Source organism: Microcebus murinus, chromosome 18 (genome assembly GCF_040939455.1).
Source record: "Microcebus murinus isolate Inina chromosome 18, M.murinus_Inina_mat1.0, whole genome shotgun sequence".
Lineage (NCBI taxonomy): Eukaryota > Metazoa > Chordata > Mammalia > Primates > Cheirogaleidae > Microcebus > Microcebus murinus.
The window spans coordinates 38,561,751-38,579,812 of NC_134121.1; the positions used below are offsets into that span (position 1 = coordinate 38,561,751).

An 18,062-nucleotide genomic window follows, 5' to 3' on the forward strand; every position below is an offset into this window, starting at 1 on the left:
CTCATTCAATCTCCTCTTTACTGTGGATGCTACTGTCACCATCACAGCCACTGGGAGGGGCACACAGCTTTAACCCCCCGTGTGCTAAGGGGAGGGTGGGCATTCAGGGCTATAAAACTAGCTATATATATACATAGAGTGTTCTAGGGAGAAAGCCACACTGAGCACCCATGTCCGGGCACAGTGGGGGGTGGGTCTGGAGCTCAGGCGGGATCAAGTGGGTGTGTGCACATAAGGACATGCTGGGGAGGGGCACTGGCGGTGGCATGAACACTGCCAAGGCTGCCTGCAGGGCCTCAAGCAGCTTGGCTGGGTGGGTGACCTCTGGGTCTTCCCAGGTTCTTCCACATTAGGGTGGACCCCGGGTGGGAAATCCCCCCACCCAACCTTGACCTTAAAGCCCAGAGTGGAGGGAGAGGTGGCAGGACCAGGTCTCTGACAGGTGTCCAGTGTGCATCCCCTCGCCACTCGCTCCCCGGATCTGGGGGCACCAGCTGGCCCCTTCCCAACACTGATTACGGACTAGGGCAGGACACTAGCGTGGGCTTGAGGGATAAGGCAAGTGGGGGACATCCACCCGGACGGCCAGGGCTGTGGAGGGTGGTGAGGGAGACCCAGGACCTCTGTCAGCGAGGTGACAGCTCTGGTCTCAGAGAGGAAGACTGCATGGAAAAATATCCCTGGGATACCCCGTCAAGTGGGGAGACATCCCCAATCCTCATGTATCACCCACAGACACTGGACATCTGGGAGACCACCAAGGGGCCTCCATGGAGACAGATTGGCACTTAGGGACCACCACGGACCAGCTGCCGCGGTGATTTCCGGGGAGACAGAAGCTGGTCATCAGGGAGAACCCACCCCTGGGGGTGGGGAGGGTCACTGTGGTGGCTGGGCCCAGAGGCAGCAGGCCACCCTGTCAGGTGTAGATGAGTGGTGGCCCCTAGCTGACACGGTAGGTGGATGTGTTCTTGGGCTCTGTGCTGGGCACACACCAGTCGCCAGCTTCCTGGATGGTCTGGTAGTGGCGCCAGGCTGACTTGTTGTAGACGGGCAGGCGCTCCACTGAGTCCGTGGACAGGGCCTGGGGAGGGGCAGAGTCAGCCTCTCCCCGTCCCTGCACCTGGCCCACCCTTCAGCAGAGCACCCTCTTCCCAGGGTGGGCTGTGCTGGCCCCTGACGCACATGTCCCGCCCCAAGTTGGAGTTAGCCCAACCACCAGTCACTGGCTGAGACCACTGTCCCGGGCTTGGAAAGACCTGTGGAAGGGTCTTTTCCTTCTGTGTCCTGCTCAGGTCCATTCAAGAGTGCTGTTCCCCCAAGGGTCAGGGAGGGAGAGGGAAAAGGCTGGGCTGTGTGACCCCTACAAGGTGACCAGCACTGGATCTCCGTCTTCCCCTCTGAGGGGAATGACAAGACCTGTGGTCCCACCACTTCCTTCTGGGTCTAACAAGGGAAGGGTGCCTGAACAGGGTCTTAATCATGGACCACGGACCCCCTGACATTCCTTGCCAAGTTGTACATGTCTGGGGGGTGGGGTTACTCGGGCTAAGGACCTGTAGCTTTGCTCTGGTTCTCAGAGTCTGGAGCCTGGGCAGACTGGAGGGGTGGACAGGAAACCTAGCAGCAGGCCAATCCTGCCGGGGCCCGTCGGCAAAGCCCCCCTCCGGCTGGCCGGGCTCTCAGGCAGGGCCCTCACCTTGAGATAGATGACAGCATCAGTCCCAAAGCCCTCCATGGAGAAGAGCTGCAGGTCTCCCTGGAAGTACTTGGCGTAGAGGCGGGAAATGGGGAGCCCGTAACCAAAGCCAGCCTGCGGGGGCGGGGGGGTTGCGGTAAGGAGGCTGGGCCTGCTGGAGCAGCAGGGATGATGGGATAAGGGAAGGGTACAGGGCTAGGGCGTGCAGAGGGCTCCCACAGCTAGGGTGGGGAAGGGACAGGAGAGGCTGTGAGGCCAACATGGGGTGTGGGATGGACGAAGGAGTCAGAGAGGGAGGAAGAAGGGCTGGGCAGGGAGAGGAGGTCTGCGTAGGTCCCAGGGTTCCACTGAGGTTCAAGTTCCTGAACAGGGTGGTGCTAGCTAGCAGCACAAGGCCAGGAGAGAGGCAGCAATAGGGGGTGGCGGGGGACAGAGTGGAGAGGGAGGTGGCAGAGAGACACCTGACAGGTAGGTAGGTGTGTGCAGGCTGGGGAGACACGGGAGGAACAGGGGGCCCAGGCTTAAGGGAGATAACTGACACCACACACAGCACACAGGAGCGGAGGGAATGTGGACATGGGGAAGCGAGAGGTGAAAAGAGACAGCATCCTTCAGAGGTGGGCGGAGCACAGAGCAAAGCCATCTCACCAGTGGGGTTCCCCCGGTGCCAGGCTGGGGCGTGGGTGCTGTGGAGTACATGTAGCTGAAGAGTCGCTCAATCTTCCTCAAGGGGACACCCCCACCTCGGTCACTCATCTGGGGGAGATGGGCTGTGTCAGGGACCCCCAAGAGCTCAGTTTCCCTCCCACATCCACCCCTGACCTCCTGGCCTTCCCCACCCCAGGATCTGCCCACCACATGGGAGAAAAGGAGAGCCCACCCCTGGCAGGAGGGAAGGCCCCACCCCCAGTGCTCTCTGATTTTCAAGGCCAAGGCTCACATACTTTGATGGACAGATCTTCCTCGCCCAAGGCCACCATGACCTTGATGGGTGGGAGAACAAGGCTGGATTCGTGGCTTTCCACTGTGGCTCGCATGGCATTCTGCAGAGGAGAGAGGTCAGAGATGCAGGGGAGCAGCCGGCCCTGACCATGCTCCCTCCAGGGACAGCCCCCGGCCTGCTCACCTTGAAGAGCTCAAAAAGCATGTGGTAGAGGTGGGAGGGGACATAGACCATGTGAATCGGCTGTTTGGAGTTGGCTGCTGCAGGGAAAGTCAAGACCAAAGGTCAGGGAATTGTCAAGAGGTCACCACTCAACCACCTTACCCAAAGCAAGACCCTCACACATTCTTCCTTTCTTCTTTTACTAAAATATACCCCCTGCCCCAAAGTTTTAACTGGGCACATGGCCACCCAGTTAGAGACTAAATCTCTGTCTTCTCCTGAGCTGGCGCAGCCAGGTCACTCCTGGCAGGGAGGTGTTCGACCCCTGGGCCCTGCTCTCCAGCCCTCCTTGCCTTCCTCCAGGCTGGAACTGGGACCCGGGGGCAGGCAGCCAGTTGGGGCAGGGGCCAGTAGGAAGGAAACCTTCTTTTTTTTTTTTTTTTTTGAGACAGAGTCTCGCTTTGTTGTCCAGGCTAGAGTGAGTGCCATGGCGTCAGCCTAGCTCACAGCAACCTCAAACTCCTGGGCTCAAACGATCCTGCTGCCTCAGCCTCCCGAGTAGCTGGGACTACAGGCATGCGCCACCATGCCCGGCTAATTTTTTCTATATATATTAGTTGGACAATTAATTTCTTTCTGTTTATAGTAGAGACGGGGTCTCGCTCTTGCTCAGGCTGGTTTCGAACTCCTGACCTCGAGCAATCCGCCCGCCTCGGCCTCCCAGAGTGCTAGGATTACAGGCGTGAGCCACCGCGCCCGGTCTGAAACCTTCTTGAGAAAGCCATTGGCACTGGGGTTCTGGGAAGGCAGCCAGGCTAACACATCATTCATTGCAGTACCCTGTTTGATTTCCTTCCTGTCATTTATCATGATCTGAAATTATCTGTATTTACTCGTTTCTTGGTTAAAGGTCCCATTCCCCCACCTCCTCAGCACCAAGAACATGAGGGACCTTGCCTGTCTTCTTGTTTACAGGGACCTTGCCTGTCTTCTTGTTTACAGTTTTCTAAATATTTATCAAATGAATTAACAAAAATAATATAATAATAGCTCTGCTTCTCCCCGTCTAGGAAACTATCTGCTTCTTGCTCTCCATCTCACCATGCTGTCCTATGTCCCTAGCCCTGAGATACCCACACAGCCTCGAGCTCACCATTGATCTCCTGGATCTCTAGGTCAGGTGAGGCCATGTAATACTTGTCGCACAGAAGCTTGGCCATGTCGTAGGCATCTGAGAGAAGAAGGGCCAGTCAGGCATGGGGTGGCCCACAGTGGGCAGTGTTCTTGACGCTGACCCTGGGCGTCACCAGCGTTAAACCCACGGGGCTGTGGCCCACTCACTGGGGAATGGGTCATCCCTGGCCATGTGAGCTTGGGAAGGTCCCTGGGGCTCTGCTGTGGGCCAGGCACAGCAGGGACGGCTCACCTTTGATCACCTCGGAGACGTTGCAGTTGGGGTCGATGCTGCCGATGTGTTTGGGGTGGGCCGGGTTGGTGCTACCGTCAAAGATGAGGGCTGTGGGGGGTAGGGAGGGTGCTTCAGGTTGGGCTACCGAGCCTGCCCCTAGCACCCCATCTTCCCCCAGGGCTCCCCTACTCCCTACCTGCACCACTAATGCCTCTGTGGGCTCTAGTCCTAAAGCTGCACCCCTCTCTCCTGCTCTGTCTTCCCTGATCCCTGACCCTTCTACCCCAGGCTCAGGCCAGTTTTTGACCTTCGCAGGCCTGGAGCATTCTTCACCCTCACACCACACCCCACATCACATTTATTCTTGTCTTTTGCTGTAACATGATAACTTTTATCAACCTGCTTTTGGAATTATTTGAGCATGAGGAACTGGTTTCATTTACAACTGGCTATAATTTCTCAATAATCACAGTGACTCCTCCTGGGATAAGAAACTCTAAACAAACTGATTTTGAATGTAATGAGAGCATCAATGAATGCTAAAGAAAAAATTTTAAAGATGTGACATAATTTTACATTTTACAAACATTTAAAACAATAAATTTCAATGCTGCCATTTTCTTTTTCCATTTTGGAAGCAGTAACTCCTTTTTTGGGGTCTTGAATGGCAACCGAGGCCCCTGAAATAGCCGGCTGATGTGTCCCTGGTGCTCACCGGGGCCCTGCACCCCTCATGCAACCTGAGCACCCACTCACTGTGCTGGCTGATCACCCCTCCCACAGCCCGTGCACCCACCGTGCTGGTCACTCCACCTGCAGCCCGAGCACCCACTGTGCTGACTGGTCACCACTCCCGCAGCCTGTGCGCCCACTGTGCTGGTCACCCCTCCCGCAGCCCGTGCACCCACTGTGCTGACTGGTCACCACTCCCGCAGCCTGTGCACCCACTGTGCTGACTGGTCACCCCTCACGCAGCCCATGCACCCACTGTGCTGACTGTTCACCCCTCACGCAGCCCAAGCACCCACTGTGCTGGTCACCACTCCCGCAGCCCGTGCACCCACTGTGCTGACTGGTCACCCCTCACGCAGCCCATGCACCCACTGTGCTGACTGTTCACCCCTCACGCAGCCCGAGCACCCACTGTGCTGGTCACCCCTCACGCAGCCCGAGCACCCACTGTGCTGGTCACGCCTCACGCAGCCCGAGCACCCACTGTGCTGGTCACCCCTCACGCAGCCCGAGCACCCACTGTGCTGACTGGTCACCCCTCACGCAGCCCGAGCACCCACTGTGCTGACTGTTCACCCCTCACGCAGCCCGAGCACCCACTGTGCTGGTCACCCCTCACGCAGCCCGAGCACCCACTGTGCTGGTCACCCCTCACGCAGCCCGAGCACCCACTGTGCTGGTTGATGAGCATGCGGATGGAGATGCGGCTGAGGTAGAAGCGGTCCAGGAAGTACTGTATGTTCTGGTTGGAGACAGGGTCATCACCATATGTGTCCTTGTACTCGAGCACACCCTGTGCCATGGTGGGCACCACGTCGTTGTGCCGGTTCCGGATGGTGACCAGGGCATCAGTGAACCTGCGGAGGAGGGCAGACATTCACCCCCAGCCAGCCCAGCCCTGGGGACGCCCTCAGGCCCCACTTCTGACCACTTCTGGAGAACCACAGTGTCCTCACCCACGCCACTCTTCCCAACCCAACAGGCACACAATGCCCTCCCCGGCTCCTTCCAAAGCCTATTTCAAATCTCCCAGCTGCCTGTCCAGCAGCTTTCTTGCTCAAGAGCCTGGAGTGCTCAGTCCTCCCAAGGGCAGGGCCTGGATCTCACCCACCAGACTCAGGGCACACCGAGAATGGAGTGGGTGTCTCTCCCATCAGACTGGATGTCCCTGAAGAGTCTTTTCTTCCATCCTGCTGGCGCTTCTGCCTCTGGGGCTGTGACTCCAGATGCCCTTCACCTACCTACACCTGCCTTCCCGCCCCCAGCCAGAGCCCCTACTCACTGGCTCAGGGTACGGTGGTCCTCGGGGTCCTTGTCCAGGAACTCCATGATGTCCAGGAGACTCTGGACATACCTGTATGCAGAGCACGGGAGGAGGCACAGCCTCAGCCTTGGGCCTGGCAGGCCCCCCCCTGCCCCCTCAGCGGGACCTCACTCTTGTGCTACTCCTGTGGCAGGCAGCCCACAGCGCCGTACCTGCTGACAAGCGTATTGCAATTTTTCATCTGTACACCAGTCTCCCTGACAACCCAGTCGGTTATGCAAGAAACCTCCGATGTGTTGGTCCCCCTGATAGCGCCTTTGCTTTGGAATCCTAGAATAGTCGTCTCAGGAGGGGCTTGGAGAGTGTCCTATCCAAGAAGCTTCACAGATCAGGAGACTGAGGCTGATACTGGGGAGGGGAGGCTAGAGCAAGGCCCTGCAGTGGGATGAGGCGGAAGGTCCATCAACCTCTCTGGGCCCCTTCATGGAGGCAGCTCCTAATGTTTTCCCCACAGGGCTGTTGTTGCATTTTAGCGTCTCTAGAAATCATCAAAAATCATCCCTGTGTCCACGGTGCCCTTCACTGCAACCCGGACTAGGTAGACAGGCAGGGACCAGCCCCACTGCACAGTCTCCTCAACGGAGGCCCAAGGCAGCCCACAGCTGGCAAGTGGCACAATGAAGATCCCCTCCAGTCTGTAGCACAGAAACGCTGGCACTGCTAGAGTCTCGCCTCCGTGCTGCTGTTCACGCAGCGCCCTCTGCCCAGAGTGCCTCCCCGATAGGCCTAGCGGCTGCACGCTCCCCTCTCTGGCCTTCTCAGCAGAGAAGAGGGCGAAAGGAGGAGCTTTGCAACTGGCTCTGCTGAGTCCCAGGCCTGGTTCTCTTCCACATCGAGCTGTGTGGCCCGGGGTAAATCGTGGAACCTCTCTGGGCCTGAGTTTCTTCGTTGGGAAAAGGGGGTGGTTATACCTACTTATCACTACTTTTTGGTAAGGATTAAATGTGCTAATTAGCACAATGCTTTGCACATAGTGAGTGCTCTCTAAATGCTTGCTCTTATTGTGAATGGTGGCTCAAAAGTTGCCAACAGCTGAGTGTATCCTCTGAGCTCCCTGGTAGCACCCAACACCCTCCTACTACTCTAGGCTCTGAATCACATGTTTGTGTCCCCCAGGCCCTGGAGAGACATATTGCTGCTGACAAGGATGGGGCTGTTTCCCTGGAGCTCCCTCCTGTCCTCCCCGCCCAGGGCCAGGCACAGAGCCTGACCAGGGAGCTGTAGCTGCTGACAGGGTGGGGGCCCACACAGCAGAGAAGATCGGCTTCCTCCCAGAGGCCCTTTGCCATCCCTGCCACCCCAGCCGACAGTCAGAACGGCACTCCTAAACTCCTGAGACCTCACCTCAGCCTCCCTGGATAAGAACAGCAGCTGACATGTACCTAGTGACCACTAAGAGTCCTACACAGAGTCCTACATAGGGTCTCTCCTCTCCCAACAGCCTTGATGAACACAACTGTCTCCCCCTTCTGCAGACAAGGGAAGGCCCATTCCCCAAATCCCAGCGCCAAGAATATAAGCGCCATGAGAACAGAGACCTTGCCTGTCTTGTGTACTGTTCAATAAATACTTAACAAGTGAATTAATAATAACATCATCATAGCTCTTCTTTTCTCCTGTGTCCCATACAACAGGTAATATGTCCCAGGCCACACAGTAAGCAGCAGGCTGGGATTCAAGCCCAGGTCTGTGGGACTCCAAGTCTACACCATGGGGCCAAGTGCTCACTATGGCCACCAGCCCTGACTGTGCTGCTGCTGCTGGGATGACGATGGCAGCGTCTACTGGGCACTGACTGAGCTTACCTGCTCCCCCCCTTAACTCCATGATATGCCTGGGCAGAAGTGCCACTACTGTGCGACAAGGAAGTGAACATGCAGGGCTGGGGTTGCCACTCCCAGGCCTGGTGGCTCCAGATCCCCTGTTCCCTAACTATGCCCAGGATGAAGCTTCATGCTCACATGCTTCCTAGAGGGAGAGGGGATTTGGAGAGAGAACACGCAAGTATGCAGTGCTGGGGGGCAGGTAGAGAGAGGAAAGGGAGGAGCCAGCTGCAGAGTGGGGCCCTGGGACCCCTTCCCAAGACCCAGGGGATAGAGAGAGGGAGTCGGAGCTAAGAGGCTACTCCTTGCCTGTGCTTGGCTGGGGTGGGCAGGGTCAGAGTCCCAGCCCTAGGGGTAGGGCAGTGCTCCAGCTGCAGGCACCGCCCCCTTCGTGGCTGCTCAATGAACCCTAGAGAGCAGAAATGGAGCCTGGTCACATGCACCAAAGTGGAGCAAAGAGCACTGCATCTGCATAGACTGACAACGGGCAGCGCCTGCCACGGCAGCCCCAGGCCTCAGCCTCCTGCGCCACCGGGAAGCAGGTGTGGAGTCCCTGCCTGCCGCCCTCATGGGGCTGCTCCTTTAAAGCCGAAGTCATAGGCTGCTCTTGGAACAGAGAGGATGAGAAGGATTTTCCCAGAGGGCCCTGCCTCTGCCCTGAAGCCCCCCAGGTGCCTGGCATGCCAGATATCACCCTTGGGCCAGATCTTAGTCCTGAAGAGAGAGACACTGGAGACTGAGCTGCACTGGCTCCTGGGCTGTCCACCCTGGAGCGGGCCGGAGAAAGAATGGGGCTGAGACAGGGGAGGCCTGAAGGCAGTGGTGCAGTGACAGGCAGGCGCTTCCAGGCAGAACAGGCAGTGCCCATCCCCTAAGACATGGGGAAGGCCCAGGGCTACTGACCACTGTGGTAACAAGGCCACCAGGATGTCCCTGGTGAGATCTGCAGCTTCCAAGTCTGGCCCAAGGTAGTGTGAGAGTCCACCCAGCCCCTCTTTCTGGGGCCCTGGGCCAGTCCAGAGCCCTGGGTTTGGGAGGCAAGAGGCGGGGAGAGTAGGCAGAGAGGGGGCTGAGTGCAGGGAATGAGTGTGGGAATGAGCCGTGTGGTGGGGGAGGGGCCCTGCAGGCCTGTGTGGGAGCTGAAGGGGCTGTGTGCATAAGTCTGTAATGGGTGTGCCCCGCCCGTGGGTGTGTGCAAGGCTGTGCACTGTGCACTAGTGTCCACAGCTGCTGGGGACAAGGGTGTGAACAAGGTGGTGGGGAGGCTGGCTCGCTGCACTGAGGGGAGAGTGGCAGGGTCCTGGCTGGGTGGAGCATGGCAGGCACAGCCCTGAGCCAAGCAGGCTTGGGTTCTGCTGCTGGCTGTGTCCTAAAGAGGCCACTGAGCCGCTCAGGTCCCCATCTGCAAAATGTGGTTCACAGCAGTAAGTACCGCGTGGGCCCAGGTGTAGACAGAGGAGGCGATGCAGCGAGTGTGTGCTCAGTGAGTGCCGTTCCTGCTCAGCTCCTGCTCCAGTTATGCCAGGCGGAGCTGTGCAGTTGCGGCTGAGAAGTCAGCGAGCTAAAGCCCCAGCTCCCGGTGCAGCAGGTCCTGGTGCCAGAGCCACTCCCCCGGGTTGTTATTCTTCTCAAGGGCAAGGACTGGTTCCCACAGGGTGGGGGTGGGGAGCCCCACAGGCAGGGTTTGGGGTCCACTTATCTTGCTCACAGGCGAGGGAGGCTCCAGAGAAGGTGGCGGCCATACCGCCTCCCACCTACAAGACTCTTAGTGACAGCAGTGACTCACTGTCATTTGATTCTACTCCACAGCTCTTACTTAACCCTGCATTTTCTGGAAGCACAGCCCCACTGAGAGGAGTGAAGGTTGTCCCTTCTGTGCTCCAACAGCACTGGCTACCAAACAATCTTTGTAAAGCAAATCCTACTTCCCCATGGACTTGCACTTGCACCTTGAACTTGCAAACCTCTGACTCCGCATCCCGGAAGCCTTCTTCCTTTCCTCCCAGAAAAGATCCAGACCCAGCCTGGGTTTGAACCCTGGCTCCACCACCTGTTCCCAGAGTCTCTCAGCCATGATTCATCACCTCTGTGAACCTTAGTTTCTCATCCAAAAAACAGGGATGACAACAAGGCCTCCTTCACAAGGTTGTGAAAATTAAATGAGTTACCACCTGCAGACACTTAGGACAGGTGTGGGACACAGCAAGCCTCAGGGTATGTGTGCTATATGACTACCTTGTCTGAGAAAGCTCACCACAATGACATCATCTTTGGCCTGGAGGTGCCATTGCCTGGAAACTGGGGGACAGGACTAGTGTTGGTAGAGTCTTGCGCACTTTTCACATCTAGCAGTGGCATTTTGGCAGTGGCATTTGACTCTCAGAAACAGAATGGGTCCCCATGTTACAGATGAGGAAGCTGAGGCTCAGAGAGACCATGTGGGCTGCCAAGGGTTGAATGTGTAGCGAGCCTCAAAGTCAAGCACACTGACGCCAAGGCTAGGGCTTTCCCCTGCTGTCTAGTCACCTCTAAACAGCAGCCCACGACCCTCACTCTGGCCAGCTGAAATAATTTATCAGGTTTCTTTGGAACCAGGAACTTTCAGCCTGCTCAGTGATTCTGCCTACAACCTCTCCGCAGCTGACAAACACTGCGTTAGCTATTCCCATATGCTAACCATTACCACTAGGAGCAACTGTGTTTGTACAGGGCTTTTCTGTGTTCCCAACGGGAGGTCTTGCTCCTACTTCATCTGACTCCAGCTAGTTGCGAGGTGCCCTGGTAAGTTGCCCCCTTCTCTTGTGAAGACCCTGCCCACCTCCACCACCTCCATCCATCCCAGCAGGCAGAGGGTTTCTCCTAGAGAAGATCTCCACTCTCTCACAGGCAGCCAGCTCCTATTAGGAAGTCCTCTTTGCCCTCACACCTCAGTCTCTCTTGCTGCAGTTGATGCCCATTGTCCCAGGAAATGTTATCAGCAGGCTGTCTCCTCAGTGTGTCAGGATGCTTTAGTGAGCCCTGGGCCTGCTCCTGTAAGATGAATCACCCACTGGCGGAGCATTCTCTCTGGTCTAACTTCACTCCTCCTGCAGTTACTTGACATTACTTCTAAGCTTTGAGGGAGGAAAAAGTCAGGCCAAGCCCTCACATGTGTCACTGATTTTCAGGAAGGGACTCTGCGGGGGCCCCCCGGGAGTCACAGGCAGTTCAGCAGCCCCCAGCCATCCTCCTGCATCCCTCAGGTCTCCCAGGAACACGGTGTCCTGGGAGGGGCCTGAGAAGCCCTGACTGGAGTCAAGGGCCAGCTAGAGAGGCAGCCAGGTCAGTGAGCCGGACAGAGCTGGAGAAGGGCTGGGGAGAACAGATGGCACCTTCTGTCTCCTCCCCACCACTCCACACCACCCCATGGTGGGAAATGTTGGCTGGCTCAGAGGTCCTGGACCTCTGAGGGGCAGGGCACAGCAAGGGGTGACCTGGTTGGGCTACATGAAAACTAGGCTCTACGCTCCATCCCCCCACCCCACCTTCACAGCCTGCACTAACAGCACAATATCCACAGTACGTCCTCGGCTGCCCTGGCTGGGTCCTGTCCTGTCTCCACACCTTGCCCAAGCTGTTCCTTCAGCACAGAATGCCCTGCCCTTCCTTCTAGCTCTGTGCTTGCCTAGGTATCCTGTACAGTGCAGTGACAAGTCCCCTCCTCTTGTCCTCTGCAAGTTTCCCACACCTTCTCATTCAACCAGCATTCATTGTGCACCTACTGTATTCCGGCCCTATGTGTACACCATTGTCCCTAACCATATCTCACTTAATTAGAATAAGTCAGGTATGCACAAGTCCATGCACAGAAAAAGTGCTGGAAAGGCACCAACAAATCTTTTGAAACCTGAACGGTGCTTGGTTATGGGGTAGAGGGCAGTGGTTGGTGCCTTCTTCTATCTACTGTTTTGTGTTTTCCAAGTGTCAAAGTGAGTGTGTTATACTTCCATAATAAGGGAAATAAAAACCAATCAATGTTTCTTTTTAATAACGTTTTGATTCTTAATTTAAATAAAATGAACTCTTTGGCATGTCGCTGCTTCTACAACCAGCTATCTTGCACTTAGCACACCATGTCTGGGCGAGGAGTTGTATTTTCCCGTCTGGGTCTTGGGCTCCCTGAGGGCAGCTGCTGCCGTTTTCTTAGAGCTAGCATGATCCTGGCCTCAGAGTGGGTGTGGGACATGCTCCCAGGTCTAACAGGAAACCACAATGTACCATACGACAAGTCCAGGAGAGCTAGCAGAAGATTTCTGCTTAGGCGCCACTAAAGACCAGTGAGGATTAGCCATTTACATGCCCAGTGACAGAGGACACCCTAGTTTATTCTTCATGTGACCAGCCATTGGGTAATGCCATTCAGTTACGTCACCCGGCATAGAGTTCTTGAGCAAACTCTGCTGAGCCTTTCCCTCTGCTCCTGCTGCCACATGTAATAAACTTTTGGTCTTTGTCCCTCTTCAGGAGGGTACTGTGCCAACCCTGTGTCTATTTATTTTCCAGCATCCCAAACAGTCTGTTTTGCAGCTTGAACTATACAATTTGTTCAAACATTTGCTTCTTTTGTTTCTCTGTTTCCTAAAACATTACCCAAGCAAATACTGCCTAACAGGTGCTAGGGCTCCAGGATCAGGGCTGGTGGCTCATGCTCACATTAGCTGGGGTTTTGGCTGTAAAAACTATGATTTCCTGGGTGGATCCTGAGTTTCTAGAGAAAGGAGGGAGATAAGAATAGGGCTGTCCCACAGAAACAGAGGCTAGGAGCGTGACCTGTGTCCCTGCTCTGGCTTAGAGTTCCCACGCAACCCTGGGCAACTCCTCAGCCTCTTGGAGTCCCTGTGCCTCCCTCTGTCCCAAACCCCATTCTGCAAGGCTGCAGGGAGCATTGGAGATTCTATCCTTGAGCCCAGGGACACCTGGTGATGGTGTGGGAGGTGCAGGGGGCTCACCAGCTCTGCACCAGCTGCACCGAAGGTGTGCTCAGCACCCTGTCGGGAAGCAGGTTGATCTCTTTCATGATGTTGGCCAGGCGCACAGGCAGCTCCTGCCTGAGGAAGGTGAAGGACGTTTTCTCACAGGCATTGCTGGACCCTGGTGGGAGAGACGGGGGTGAGCCCACAGAGCCACAAACCATCTCCAGGGGCAGGTCAGCTAAACCCTTCATGGACTGAGGGGTCAGAGGGGAAGTGATCTGCCCAAGGGCACACAGCGAGGCAGCTGTCCCCATCCCCTGCTGTGCTCGAGCCCCCCCCACACCACAGAGCCTAACACTTCAGCCAAGCGTGCATCCTCTCCCCAACCCCAGCCAAACCCTGGTTGCCTTTAGCCACAGGGGACAGGGCCACTCCTGGGTCCATTTGAAGCTGCCTCTGGCCTTTGTCACCTCGTTTCTCTTTCCTTCCCTCCCAGCAGACACTCACTTTGGTGGTTGACCCAGGGGGCAGAGGAGCCTGGAAAATCCATCCCTACCCATGGATGGCCTAGCTGAGGGCCTCAACCACCACGGCTGTAGGGTCCCAATGTTGTCTCTGGCCCAGGCCACCTCACCCAGGCTGGTCTGAACAGAGCTGCCTCTGCATTAATGCCCAGCTGGGAGGCAAATGGGGCTTAAGGATAGGAGTCCAAATGCCTTGCTCCTGGGTCTGGCTTCAAGATGAAAAGGACATGAGGACTACATATTGCTTTGTCCTAGAGTCAGGAGACCTGAGATCTAGCCCAGAGTCTGCTTCCACCTCTGTCATCCAAGGCATGTCATTATCCTTCAGAAGGTCTCAGTTTCCCCTACTGTAACTACAAGTAGACTAAACTTTACTGTGATCCCCTCACAACTGTGCCATTTCTGTTACTAGGGTCCAGTGTTGGGGGATAACTGCTGGGGGCTGGGAGCAGTGGGCCCAGGAGGTTTTCCTGCCTAAGAGAAGCTCAGGACTCAAACAGAGCAGGGGCACAGGCAGACAAGTCCTGGGAAACAGGTGCCCTATGTCTTGGCTGCCACCTCCCTACTCCCATCCCATCAGTGACGCAGCTGTAACTCAAGCTAGGCACTATCAACTCAACTCTTAAGAGACTGTCCTTCCACCCCCAATCCCCAGCTGGCACCATGGAAATACCGTGTAGACAGACAGGGCCCACACAATGCCTGTTTCAGCCGCCACGTTGGCACTGCCTTCCTCCTGTCCCAGAGCCACCCCCAGAATCCTGGTGGTGGATGATCCTGACCCAGGAACTCAGGGTCAGCCAGAAGAGGGTACAGGAAGCCTGGCTCTGCCTCATGGTGCCCCAGGCCCCTGCCCAGCTGGGGACAGGCTGCAAGGCTGGAATAGATTTGATCTTCAAGTGTCCTTGCTCACTAGGGCAGCTGGGGTTCAGCTCCTTTGGAGGGTGGAGGTACACTAGGCAAGGGCCTACCTCCCGTTGGCACCTTCTTTTGAAAGAGTCCCTTTACCCCACTGCCCCCTCATTCTCTCTCACTCTCTGCCCAAGAGTCTGACCCTTCTGGCCTGGCCCAGGTCTCCTTCCAGATGGCTGCACCTTCCAACCCTGCCTTGTTCCTCCTGCCAGCATGCCCCTTATTTTCTCTCTGTCTCCCACTCAGAGTCATCAGGACAACCCTAGCTACCCCTTTAGTGCCTGGATACCACCCCGCTCCCTTCCTGCCCTAACATGGAGGCCTAACCGCCCCTTACTCTCTAAGACCCCTCACAAAGCCCCGGAAGCCACCTGGTTCCCCTCCTTCTCAGTGCCCCTGTTCCCATTACCAGTCCAGCCTAGGGGCCCGCCGGCTCGGCCTCCCCGTTAACCCCTTCCTGCCTGTACTCTTCCTGTCACTCAGGGCCTCTCTTCTCCTCCGTCCTCCCAGCCACCCGCGGGCCGCCGCAGCCTGCCGCCTCCCGCCCGCTGCGTACCGAAGTCCAGAAACTGCTTCATGGACAGGGGGGACGGGGAGAACTTGCTGAAGTGCTCGATGTACTTGGGCGCCCCTACCAGGGACACATTCTTCAGCAGCGCCCGGACCCAGCGCATGGCGGCGGCGGCCGCGGCTCGGGCTCGGGCTCCGGCTGTGGTCCCCGCGCGGGCAGCGCTCGCGCTCGGCTCGGCCCAGCCCGGCCCAGCGACGCGGTCCGGCCGCCTCCTCCCACCCGCTGCCCCGGCGGGCCCTCCACGGCCCAGCCAATCGGCTCGCCGCGGCGCCCCGACGTCGCCAATGGCCGCGCACAAACAACTTCGGGAGAACCAATAGGCTTCCGCCCCGGCACGTGGCTTCCCTCGGGGCCCGCCCCCTTAACCCCGTGCGTGGCGCGGCGGCCTGTTGTTGTTTTGGGGCTGCCGCGCGGAGACCCGCCTCCCGCGCGTTCGCTCCCCTGCCCTCCGAGGGGTGAGGCCCGCGTAACCCCTTCCTCCCCAGAGGCCCGCCAGCCCCGGCGCTTCCTCCGCCGCTGCTGCCTTTCTCTGGCCCCCTCGCGACGGCTCGTCACCTGCCGGCTCCTTTTAACGCTTCCTTCCCCGAGTTGCCCAGGTGACTGCCAGCTAACCCCTTTCCTCCCACAGGTACCTGTCTCACCTGTCCTGAGCGTCACCTGCTCTCCCTTCTCGGGTCTTGTGGGTTCCCAGTCCAGGTGACAGGGACCTAGCTCGTGAATATTTGCAAAATTCAGACCCAGGACGTAGACCTTTCCTAATCCGTCCTACGTAGGTGCGGCCCGCCCGCTTCCGCAAAGATCCGGGCGGGTCGGAAACGGCGGCGTTCTGCTTTTCCAGGGCAAAGACGCCCGGGGTCAAACCCTCACGACGGGGGGCGGTGGGGGCAGCAGCTGCGCAGTGTCAGCTTTCGAAACACTTTCATTTTATTATTACCTAGTTCACCCGAATAAACATAAAGCCGTGGACGTCTAGCGCGCCCACCTGGGAAAGCAACCTTCTCGGCACCCGGCTTCCCTGGGGACAGGTGTGCGGAGGCCGTGTCGGGGGCGGGGAGCCCGCCGGCCCCTGCGGCCCCGCCTCGCCGGGAGGCCGCGTCGTGCGCCGTCTTGCGGTCAATCGTGGTATGTCGCATCCTGGGCCTAGGGCCCGACCGGCCACTTCGAAGCTTTGCTCTGCGACCGTTGGGTCACCGGCCCACACTTGCCAAACGCCTAATGTATGCCAGGGCTTGTGCTGGGACCAGAAGACACAGACGGGACCAAGGCACGGCCCTTTTCCTCTATCATTTCATCTCTCAGTCTGGGAGACAGCGGCATAAGTAAATAGTTATAACGAAATGTGATTGCAGTACCCGGCCAAACAGAGCACGACTTCACAATGGAAGGGACTCTTAGCTATTGTACTGTTATTATCCCCATTTTATAGATGAGGAAACTGAGACTCAGGGATCATTCTCAACTGCAAAACTGACCTTGTTACTTCTTGCTCACAGCCTCTCAGGGGCACACTACTTCTCACCTGTGCGTTTCCAGCTGTGCCTGGTCTGCTTTGGCTTCACTCTCCAGCCTCCTCTCTCCCCATTCCCCTGCTCACCTCCCAGCCATACCTGTCTGCTGCCTTGAACCAGCCTCTAAGCTCCAAGCCATTGCAGATGCTGTCTTCCCGTCGGGATCATTGTTTCTTTTCAACTTCACCCACCCATTCTTCAGGTCTTAGCTGCATAGTCACCCCTTCCTCGTGGAAGCCTTCCCTGACCCTTCCAGGCTGGGTTATGGGCTCCCTTCAAGGGCCCCCGAGATCTCCTGATCTTAGCATGATGTTAGCTCTTATCACACTGAGCAGGAATTGTTTACTGACTCATCTCTCTTCCCTACTAGACTTTAAACTCCATAAGGTAGGGGTTGTGTCTGTAGATTCACCACTCTATCTCCAGCACCAGGCACAGTGCCAAGCACACAGTAGGGTGGATAGGGTGAAGAAAGATGGGGTCTGCGGGGAGACATGCCATAGAGATGTCAGGGAGGACCATTACACATGCACTGGGCTAGCAATTAGGAGATGATTGCTAATGCTGATGAGTGCAGTTTTCAAGTGCCTGAAGAATATATAGGATATTATATACAAAACGCCTATCCCTGTACCTAGCAATAAATGATAGCTATTACTATTGTTGACAAAATTAAAGTAACAGGCTGGATGTGGTGGCTCATGCCTATCATTCCAGTATTTTGAGAGGCTGAGGCAGGAGGATTGCTTGAGATCAGGAGTTCAAGGCTGGGTGCAATGGCTCATGCCTGTAATCCTAGCACTCTGGGAGGCCGAGGCAGGGAGATTGCTCGAGGTCAGGAGTTCCAGACCAGCCTGAGCAAGAGCAAGACCCCGTCTCTACTAAAAATAGAAAGAAATTAATTGGCCAACTAAAAATATATAGAAAAAATTAGCCAGGCACAGTGGTGCATGCCTGTAGTCCCAGCTACTCAGGAGGCTGAGGCAGAAGGATCGCTTGAGCCCAGGAGGTTGAGGTTGCTGTGAGCTAGGCTGACACCATGGCACTCTAGCCTGGGCAACAGAGTGAGACTCTGTCTCAAAAAAACAAAACAAAACAAAAGAGAGATCAAGAGTTCAAGACCAGCCTGGGCAACATAGTGAAACCCGATCTCTGCCAACAGCATTAATAACAAAGTAACAAGGAAAAGGCCATGACCTCTGAGGTTAACTATAGGAGAGGGGAAGAGATTTCCCATGATCCTCACCTTAATGCTGGACTTCCATGATGTGGGCTTTGTACTGGGATAAAAATTTCTTGCAGAGGCCGGGCGCTGTGGCTCACGCCTGTAATCCTAGCTCTTGGGAGGCCGAGGCGGGCGGATTGCTCAAGGTCAGGAGTTCAAAACCAGCCTGAGCAAGAGCGAGACCCCGTCTCTACTATAAATAGAAAGAAATTAATTGGCCAACTGATATATATATAAAAAATTAGCCGGGCATGGTGGCGCATGCCTGTAGTCCCAGCT

At 56.6% G+C, this 18,062-nt stretch overlaps 1 protein-coding gene across 2 annotated transcripts; it reads right to left on the reverse strand.

Moving 5' to 3' along the window:
- Positions 1–15,852, reverse strand: PDK2 (pyruvate dehydrogenase kinase 2). 2 transcript variants are annotated; one of them, XM_012789739.3, is made up of 11 exons: positions 15,692–15,852; positions 13,080–13,221; positions 6,227–6,298; positions 5,617–5,801; positions 4,231–4,320; positions 3,958–4,035; positions 2,826–2,902; positions 2,644–2,742; positions 2,348–2,455; positions 1,700–1,813; positions 1–1,084 (listed from the first exon to the last, which is right to left on the reverse strand). In XM_012789739.3, exons 2-11 carry the CDS (start codon positions 13,145–13,147, stop codon positions 944–946), a joined length of 1,032 nt encoding a protein of 343 aa, XP_012645193.1. In that variant the 5' UTR covers positions 13,148–13,221; positions 15,692–15,852; the 3' UTR covers positions 1–943. The 2 variants fall into 2 exon arrangements, with proteins under 2 accessions (XP_012645193.1, XP_012645192.1); XM_012789738.2 differs by lacking the exon at positions 15,692–15,852 and adding an exon at positions 15,036–15,261.
- Positions 15,853–18,062: the final 2,210 nt, after the last annotated feature.